Genomic DNA, 10480 nt, shown 5'->3' with positions numbered 1-10480 from the left:
AGAAAATTGTTCCTGAAATAATTCAAAACTTTCATCAACCCAACTGTGATACATCAACAATTCATATCAATCAAAAGGGACCCAACTGAGATGGTCTCATGCTTCAACCATCGCTTCCATATGGCATATCGCAAGCTAGAAGCACCATACACTATACCAGTTGAAGCTGCTATTCATATTTATTTGAATGATATGGACCATCTCACTACTATTTTTCTAAGAAGACTTCCTACAACAAATATAAACACATTGGATAAAGTCTTCATAGAAGTGATTACCTTCATGAAGCAAGCTAATCCTAATGGAGGAGGATTAATGCTTCTAGCTCAAGCTATCACTGCAATGCCAACATACCTTGTCGAAGTACCCAAAATGCCTAGTCAATTTATACCTATGAATCTAATTCCATTACAAAAGGCACCTTCTCTACAAAACCCCACTCTAACATATCCAAGGTATGAACCTTTGAAAGTTGCCTTCTTTGAGCAAAAGGCAGTAGTTCCCACTAAAGTAGATAATAGCTTTGTTTCAGAATTTGGGTAGATGAAAAAGACTATGTCACAAATGAACAACAAACTAACTTGTCTAAGAATGTCAAAAGGATAGAATAATAGCTTCCAAAGGAAAAATACTGGTCCTTACAACAACAATTATGGGCAAAATTATAATAGGAACTTTGGTGGAAACAACAACAATAATGTAGGAAACAACAATGGAGGGAACAATTTCAATCCTCCTGATTGTAATAGTGGCTTCCAAAGATAGAACCAATAGTGGAACTCCTATCCAAATAATGGAAGTATTCCTATAGACAATAACAATAACAACATTTAGTATTCAGATATTAATTAGTATGACGATGGTCAAAATGCATCTAACAATGATGGTTCGTACTATAATGGGAATCAAGAGATGACTCAAAGTTTAGAAGTAAATGACAATGCTCCTCTTGTACAATTTAATGCTATGCTACTAGAATCCTATGATTCTACATAGAATGTGTAGGTAGAACAACTAGTTAGAGAAGAGTTCTCTTTTCTATTTAGCCACGAACCTAACCTTTAGCATGAAGAGATGTTTGCTTTTAGCAATGATAATTGAAATACATATAATCTAAGAAGTAGAAAGGAACCTATGATGGATAGAATCCCTCCAGCTTTATAGCTAACTCCTCTCAATCTAAAAGTGAGTAACAACCTGGCACCAATTAGTCCACCATATGGAGGATGACAAAATTAGAACCAAGCAAATGTACCCACAATATTGAAAAAACCTGCTTGGTCTACTGAAAAGTATAATTTCGTAGAGGACTTGAAATGAACCAAAATTTTCCACAATAATGAGAAGCACTCATGAAGACTTTGAATCATATGAAGACCCCCTATAATATGAACACTATCCCTCAAAAGACAATATCTCAATAGGTTAATGCTATGAAAGCAATGCCCACTATGCTTAAAGACAAGGTGGAGGTGCCCCCATTTTTTCTCATCATTAGAATTTATGGGAAGAATCTTCACAATTTCTTAATTGATTCAAGAGCCTCATGTAATGTCATGCCACTATCAATAGCGCAAAGGTTAGGGGTTAGTCCTCAACCTTCCAATTGGATAGTGATACAGTTCGACAAAACGGAGGTGAAAGTCATTGGTGTATTAAAGGACGTTCAAATATAGTTGACAGTCGACCCCTAGATTCAAGATGTCATTGATATACATGTGGTTTATATTCTAGAGACATATGGGTTACTTCTAAGTAGAGAATGGATGAAATGCCTAAGGGGATGGTTTTCTACGGATTTCACTCAGTTATGGTTACCATGGAAGGGGTTAAACAATCAAATTAAGATAGATGTAGACCCAAAATTGAAAATGATGATTATAGAATACAACACTTTGAATGAAGTGGCATTCCTACAGTTAGATTTGGGCTCATACAAAGTGATGGATTTTGATATAGTTCCCATTGAAATATCAAGCAATCCAAATAAAGAACTCAAGATATCGATCCTAAAGGACAAGATCATGACACAATTCATAGATAGTATGGTGGCTAATTTACAATGCTTAGGAGAAGAAGCTAACCTTAGTATCTTACTCCTCCCAAGATTTTGCCGATTACATAAATTCATCCATTTAGAGTTTGAATGCTCATTATGCCAAGAAGCAGTCACAAAGGTGTTGACACACATGATGCAAGACAAGGATAATAAAATCATAGAAGATGAGTCTGTGGAAAGTCAAAGTCATATAAACTCATCTGAATTTGTGGGAAAGATTGAAGAAGAAATCAAAGATCTAAATTTTTCATATAGTGATACCTCTTTTGATGGTGGAGGTTTATATTATCCTCCCCTAAGAGTGACCAAAGTTTAGAGAAGAAGATGGTAAATGAAAGGTCAAGGGTGGGCTTTAGTCATCATTCATCCTGAACCTAAAATTGATGAGATTAAAGAATTGATAGGGGAAATTCAAGAAAAACAAGAAAAACACATGCTTCCTCTATCGACAAGTTATAAAGGGGAATCATCAAGTCCACCATGTCGAAAATTACAATGGGTTCCCAAGAAATAGTCATTCCAAGCTCAAGTAAAAGAGAATGTAAGGACAAACAAGCACACAGTTAGAAAACCAAAGGAGGATCCAATTTGGACACTTTGCTTCGATGGTTCCAGATGCAAATTACGGGCCGGCACAAGTATTGAGTTGATTAACCAAAAAGGTAACTCTTTTTACATAACATATTGATTACAATTTAGATGTACTAACAATGCTATAGAATACAAAGTGTTGATCTGAGGACTTCTCTTTGCACTAGAGAAAGGGATTACTACTCTCATAATCGAGGGAGATTCTCAATTGGTTATTCGGCAAGTAAAATCATTATAGTCTTGCACAACAAAAGGTTACTTTCTTACAGGAAGAGAGTATGGGATTTACTAGATGATTTTAAAGCTTTAAACATATGGTCCATTCCAAGAAGGAAAAACATTGTAGCAGATGCTCTTGCTATTTCAGCAAGTGCATTACAACCAATTGAAAGAACAAAAGTGAAAAGATTTTTGGTATAGTTGGTTGCTACCCCATCTATTCCAGACAATATTAAAAGATTTCAAGTCTTTTAGGATGATCAAAACATACTTGAGTTTATCATGTGCAATGACCACTTTAAGGGTCAAGAAATTGATGACACTCTAGATGAAAAATCTGAGGATGATGAAATTGAAGACAAAGATAAGATCCTAAACTTGAAAACCAATACTATTCCTAAGGGAATGGTTGAATTAGAGCACATCATTGATCATGATGAATCAAAACTTAATAAAAGAATGACCCAAGAAAAGGGGATCAAGGAGTGTGATGCATACAACTTAGGAACTGACGAAGATTTGAGAATGGTCCGGATAGGGAAAGTGTACAATGCACAAGAACGAGAAGATATGATCAAACTACTTACTAAGTATAAATATGTTATTTCTTGGAGCTATGAAGAGCTAAAGACATATGATCCTAAGATTATAACCCATGATATCCCTTTCAAACTAGATGCCAAGCCTTTCTGACAAAGACAAAGACATTTTAATCCTATCATTGAACCTCTAATAATGAAAGAAGTTAAGAAGTTACTGGATGCTAAGATCATATTCCCCATTCGTCATTCCACATGGGTGGCCAATTTGGTTCCTATATGAAAGAAGACTAGAGTGATTCATCTTTGTGTTGATTTTTGTAACTTGAACTTGGAATTTCAAAAGGAAAATTATCCTTTACCCTCACTAGATGAAGTTCTACAAATTGTGAATGGTTCAAAGATGATGTCTTTCTTCAATGAATATTTAGGGTATAATCAAGTGATGGTCAATGAAGAAGATCGACTAAAGATAGCTTTTACAACTAAATGGGGAACTTTCACCTATAGGAGAATGCCTTTTAGATTGATTAATACAAGTGCTACATTTCAGCGAGCCATGAATGAAGCTTTTAAGGGATTGGTCAATAAATGTATAGTTATCTACATGGATGACTTAACTATCTTTTCAAAGGATCAAAGCACTTACATTGGTGATTTAAGCTAGGTATTCAATAGATGTCATAAATATGACATATCCCTCAATCCCAAGAAATGTTCATTTGGAGTCGCTAAAGGAAAGCTCCTTGGTCATATAATTTCTAACACTGGGATCTCCATCAATCATGATAGAGTTAAGGCCATCCTAAAGTTATCACCTCCCCATAGCTAGAAGAAATTCAAGTCTTTCTTTGGGAAGATAAATTTTGTATCAAAATTCATAAGAGGATTTGTAGAGATAGTGATTTACTCAAAAAATGAGCTAAGACAGAATGGGTTTCAAAAATTAAAAAATCATTTGAGGATATCAAAGTGGCCATTTTGATGGCCCTAGTACTGGTAAGTTCTGACTATGAGCTACCTTTCAAGATATATTCTTTTGCTTTAGAGCATTTGTGCACTGGAATTCTAACACAAAAAGAAGGAAAAGGAAGATGAAAGACCTATTGCTTTTATGAGTTGTCCTCTAAGAAATGCTGAGTTAAATTATTCCAACCTTGAAAAATAGTCTTTCACTTTAATCAAGGCAGTAAAGAAATTCTATCATTACATACTAAGAAGTGAGGTGTATGTAATCATACCTGATCTAGTAGTAAAGACATTATTAATGCAGAATGAACTTGGTGAAAGACAAGGAAAATGGATGGCAATACTTGAAGAATTTGATTTAGAAATTCAACCCATGAGGTTGGTCAGAGGTCAAGGATTATCAAAAATGATGGCTGATAATCAGGTTGAGGATGAAAAGGAATTCAGGTTTGATAGTGAAATGAATGAGAATGACAAAAAGAAGATGCTCACATCTCAAGTTGATATTGGTGAAGGTGTAGTGATGAATGTCTGGTACCAGGATATTGTTTACTTTCTTTTGCAAAATTAGAGCCCCAGTTGGATGAATAGTTCATAATGTAGGGGACTCAAAATGAAGTGCGAGTCTTACATGTTGCATGACAGAAAGTTGTGCAAAAGGAATTACGAAGGAATCTACTTGAAATACTTGGGACGTGAGGAAGCAAAGGCAATTTTGGAAGAGTTCCATGATAAGTATGGTATAGTGCATGGTTTAGGAGAAGCGACTGCTCATATGATCCTAAGATTGGGTTATTTTTGGCCCACAATATTCAAAGACACCTTTGAGCACGTATGTTCCTGCCATATTTGTCAAACTAGTACCAACAGATAAAGACACCTAACAATGCCATTACAACCAGTGTACGAGGTACACAACTTTGCAAAGTGGGGGATGGATTTTATTAGTAACTAACTTCTTGGAGGAATAGATCATTACTAGATTCAAGATGCCATTTTTTCTAGTGTGTGATAATAGATTAGCTTTCGCATCAGTATTTTTGACTCAATGGGCATTTGAAAATTAGGTTATCATCAAGTTCTCTTTGAATTATTACTTGCAAGGAAATGGGGTAGCTAAATCTACAAACAAGAACTTGATCATAGCAATAAGATGGTTATTGAAGGAGAATCCTAAGGATTGGCATACACAACTCAAATATGCTCTATGGATAGATTGAATAAGGGTCAAGAATGCTTTAGGGACATCTCCATATTTTCTTGTCTATGGACAAGAACCAGTATTCTTGCTTAACTTTAGGATTTGTATTTTGAAATTCATGAGTAGGTATGCTGAAGATCTTGACAAAGTACAAATCAAATTGATGAATCTTTTAGAGATGGATGAGAAACAAAAAACTGCATTGGAGCACATGGTTAAACATTAGGCAGTCGTCAAGAGGTGGTTCGACAAGAGGGCCATGATAAAATCCTTTACAATTTTTTACCTTGTTCTACTTTGGGATAAGGAAAAAGAAAAGCTAGGTAGCCACACTAAGTTTCAATGCTTGTGGATTGGTCCTTATCAGATTGTGGAAATTCTCAAAGAAAATAAATTTAGGCTTAGTTCCTTGTACGGGGAATTAGCTCCATTGCCAATCAATGGGCAATTTCTGAAACATTATTTTGGAGCCTAGGAGACCCAAAAAAGAAGTTAGATTTATTTTTTGCAAGTGTGTTTGCTTTTAGTTGTGTGTTTTCTTTTAGGCATGTGTTTGCTTTCAAAGTTGTGTCAGTCCAGGGGGTAAGGTGCACTCGATATTTTATCTTGACATATCTTACTAACTTGCTTGGTTTTGATTTTAGGAAGAGGTATTTCTTTGTCAAAACATTTGATGATTGTGTGTCCTATAACAACTAAGGAACATATATTACTTGTAGTAATAGGGGGACTTTTGTTCTTGAGTTTAGGATTCCACAAACTTTCTTACATCGGTCTGCATTTTTGGCCAATGGTAGAATCTCTTAACTTGCTCAAGTGTTTTGTCTAATCCAAAATGACCAGACATGCCCCCACTATGTTTTTCTTTGATTATATTCTCTCTATATGATCCCCTAGGAACACATAATTGTCCCCCCTTAAACAATAAACCATCTTGAATTAAAAAATCAGAGAGCTCTGTGTGATACCTGCCTTCCATGCTTTGGCAAACTTTATAAATCTCTTTGAAATCCTCATCTTGGCTGTATAGATCCTTCATACCTTCTATGCCAACGGTTTCAAGTTCAATTGATTGAACTAGGAGGTTTCTTCTACTTAGGGCATCAACAACTTTTTTTGTGATCCCTTTCTTGTGCTTGATTGAGAAAGTATATGCTTGGATGAACTCCATCCACTTCATGTGCCTTTGATTCAATTTTTCCTGCCTGTTAAGAAAGCTCAAAGCCTGATTATCAGTAAAAACAATAAACTCCTTGGAAAGTAAATAATGCCTCCATCTTTTTAAGGATTGGACCATAGCATACAACTCTAAATCATATACTGAATATTTCTGCTTTGCTTCATTTAACTTCTCGCTAAAGAAGGCTATTGGTCTGCCCTCTTGACTCAATACACCACCAATAGCTTTAGTGCTTGCATCACATTCTATGACAAACACTTTGTTGAAATCAGGGAACTTTAGGACTGGTTCTTGTGCTATCTTCTGCTTCAGCATTTGGAAAGATTCTTCTGCAGCATTAGTCCATACAAAATGACATTTCTTGCCCCCCTTAATGGTATCCACCATTGGAGCAGATATCCCACTAAAATTCCTTATGAATTTTCTATAAAAATTACATAAACCATGGAAACTTTTAACCTCACTAGCAGTGGTAGGAGATGGCCAATTTATTATAGCTTCTACTTTGGATGGATCCATTTTCAAAGAGTCCTTAGAAATAACGAAACCAAGAAATATCAGTTCATCCTTCACAAATATACACTTTTCCAAATTGATCTTGAGATCTTCCTCATGCAATCTTTTTAGGACCAAATCTAGATGTTTGAAGTGTTCCTCTTCATCCTTGCTAAACACTAGTATGTCATCTAGGTATACCACAACAAACTTGTTAAGGAAGGGCTTAAGTACCTCATTCATCAATCTCATGAAGGTACTTGGGGCATTTGATAGCCCAAATGGCATCACAAGCCACTCATAAAGACCCTCAGTTGTTTTAAATGCTGTTTTCCACTCATCCCCTTTTCTGATTCTTATCTGATGGTATCCACTTTTTAAGTCTACCTTGGAGTAAATTTTAGCCCCTCCTAAACAATCCAACAAATCTTCCATTCTTGGCATGGGAAACCTATACCGGATGGTTATCTTGTTTATAGCCCTTGAGTCCGTACATAGCCTCCATGTTCCTTCCTTTTTTGGTGCAAGTACTGCAGGTACTGCACATGGACTCACACTCTTCCTAATCAGACCCTTAGACAGCAACTCTTCTATTTGTTTTTCTATCTCCTCATTCTGTTCTGGAGTCAACTTGTATGCAGCCTTATTTGGTAAAGTGGCCCCTGGTATGAGGTCTATACAATGACTCACCTCTCTCTCTGGTGGTAAAGTAGATGGTACACTCCCTGCCACAATCCCATGATACTTGTTTAGCAAATCCCTGACCTCCTTGGGTCCTACATCATCTTTTTTCAAATCTGCTCTAGGCTTGACTAGGTTCCTTGATTCTTGTTTTGGTCTTACCACTATTGCAAAGCAGGGTGTGTCCTTTTCTTTTATAGTTTTGAGGAATTCCTTCTCCCCTACTAAAGCCACACTACTAACTATATGGTCTGATTTGCTATCATCAGGCAATGGCCTCATTGTATACTTAACACCTCCCTTAGTTATTGTATAAATGTTGGTTTCTCCATCATGCCTTGATTTTACATCAAACTGCCATGGCCTCCCTAATAAGAGGTGACATGCATCCATCTCAGTGACATCATACAAAACTTTATCAGAATACTCTCCTAATGTGAACTCCACCCAAACTTGTTCATTTACCAATGTTTGTTTGTCTTTTGTTAACCAAGAAGCTTTATAAGGGTATGGGTGTGGTATCCTAGGCAACTTTAATTTATCCACCATTTCTTTAGATGCTATATTGTCAGTTGATCCTGAATCCACAATTAACTTACATACCTTTCCTTTCACCTTGCAATGTGTCCTGAACAATGTTTTTCTCTGAGGTGGTTCTGCAGGTTGTGGCACCTTCAAAAGTGTCCTTTGCATCATGAGGCACTCTCCAGTTTCATGATTAGCAAGTCTGGAGGTTGTGGTGTGATAGGATGAGATGCTTTGCCCATCCTCTTCTTCTTCTTGCAATAGATTAATTCTCCTATCTCCGGGTCTGCTGCTGTCTCCTCCTTTTTGGGGACATCTAAAGGATTGATGCCCTGTCTGATTGCAAATAAAACACCTGCCAGTGAAGACCTGGCTTCCTCTGCTCCTGTTGCCATTCCTTCCTCTATTGCCATTATTGCCTCTGCCTCTAAAAGATCCTCTTTGACTAGTATCAATATTCTGATTCTGATTTTCATCTCTGAAACCAGAGCCTCTGCCTTGAAATCTGCCCCCTCTTCCTCTGAAATTATTGCTACCTCCTCTTCTATTGGTGTTTGAATCACCTCTCCTCTTATGCTTCTCTTCAATCTTCAATGCAAGATTAAAACACTGGTGTATAGACTCCAAATTCACCAATGTCAATTCATCTTGAATAGAATACTTCAAGCCACTTACATATCTGGCTAGTTTTTGTTTATTTGTCTCATTGACCTTGGCTCTCAATGTCAAGTTATGGAACTCTTGTGTGTATGTGCTCACATCAAGATCCCTTTGTTTAAGGTTATGCAACCTTTGGTTCACAAGGATTTCATAATCCTCGGGCACAAACTGCCTCTTGATCTCTGCTCTCATTTTTTTCCAAGTAGTTATGGGCTCCTTGCCATCCTCAGCCCTCTCATTCTGAACAAAATTCCACCAGCTTAGTGCTGCACCCTTCAACTTAGTCTTGGAAATCTTTACTTTTTGGCTTGGTGGAATGTGGTCACATTCAAAGTGATTGTCCATGGCTTCAAGCCAATCAATGCATTCATCAGGATTGAGTTTTCCTTGAAATGTAGGGATCTCTCCACCCTTGACTCCCATCCTTTCTAGTGCTTGTAAGAGAGGCCTTTGATCAGGTGGTACTGCTGCTGCATTGTCATCTTGGTCCACCTCTTCATTTTCTGATTCATAGTTTTCTCCTTTCTTCAACTTGCCCTTGAGTCTCTCCAACTCTCTCTTGACTGCTCTGTTCTCTTCTCTAAAGGCCCTACTTTCAGCCATTTGTTCTTGTACTATCTTGGCTAGTTCTGCATTTGTGACCCTCAGAGGGAGAGCCCTCTCTAGTCCATCTTCTCCTTCAGACATGATGAAAACAGGTCTTAACCTGCTCTGATACCACCTTGATGCAGAATTACACACCAGAAGTGTACTCTTGGTCTAGATTGCACTTAGACCCTTCAAACAAGCCAAACTTGCTTCTAGCCTTAGGAGATCCTTAAAGGACCTTCCACTCTTGGAAAATAACCTTCTCACAAGGTTTGACAACCTTCTCAATGCAAGGAACAGGTAAGCAAAGTCTGCTCCCAATTTGTCTTTAGAAATAGCATCCCTCAACTAGGCCAAAACAAGGATCTATGCTTTAGGCCTCTCAACCACTTGATCTGATGGTCAACACACCTTCACATATCCCAATGTACTCTGAATCAACAATTTTTCAGATTCCCACATTTTTGTAATCCACCCAACCAATACCTACCTAGTAAATCCTAGTAGGTCAGTAAAACCTGAGTTTCAGCAATATCTTTTGATTTCCCCAAACGACTTGGCAAATAAAATAGAGTTTCAGATACCCTTTTGACTCCCCTTAAAGACCTCCAAATCTTAAAATCTCACTCCACTCCAGCATATCCCAACCTATGCAAAACACGCAGTCCTAATAGGCCTAATTAGGCTTGGTTTGTTAAGCAAGTGCAAGGAAATGGGTACACAGAAAAAGATACTGACTTGGATGGTGTCAGGGAAGGTCTAAGACTTCCAAT

At 37.2% G+C, this 10480-nt stretch overlaps 1 protein-coding gene across 1 annotated transcript; it reads right to left on the bottom strand.

The window, feature by feature from the left end:
• Positions 1 to 6323: 6323 nt before the first annotated feature.
• On the bottom strand, positions 6324 to 9806 carry LOC149550004 (uncharacterized). Its single transcript, XM_089794410.1, has 2 exons — positions 7785 to 9806; positions 6324 to 7289 (listed from the first exon to the last, which is right to left on the bottom strand). The coding sequence occupies exons 1-2, from the start codon at positions 9804 to 9806 to the stop codon at positions 6324 to 6326; spliced, it is 2988 nt and encodes a 995-aa protein (XP_089650536.1).
• Positions 9807 to 10480: the final 674 nt, after the last annotated feature.

The sequence above is a fragment of the Cupressus sempervirens genome, chromosome 7, assembly GCF_028749045.1.
Source record: "Cupressus sempervirens isolate cs-2001-9-10 chromosome 7, ASM2874904v1, whole genome shotgun sequence".
Classification (NCBI taxonomy): domain Eukaryota; kingdom Viridiplantae; phylum Streptophyta; class Pinopsida; order Cupressales; family Cupressaceae; genus Cupressus; species Cupressus sempervirens.
Note: the sequence above shows the minus strand (reverse complement) of the source record. Positions and strands in the feature narration are given on the sequence as shown.

Excerpts from the sequence above, each read along its gene's own strand:
- LOC149550004 (XM_089794410.1), bottom strand. The coding sequence starts at position 9,806 with ATGTCTGAAGGAGAAGATGGACTAGAGAGGGCTCTCCCTCTGAGGGTC. Across the intron at positions 7,290-7,784 it reads GTCCATGTGCAGTACCTGCA|GACTCTTTGAAAATGGATCC; the intron begins GTACTTGCACCA and ends GTTATTTCTAAG.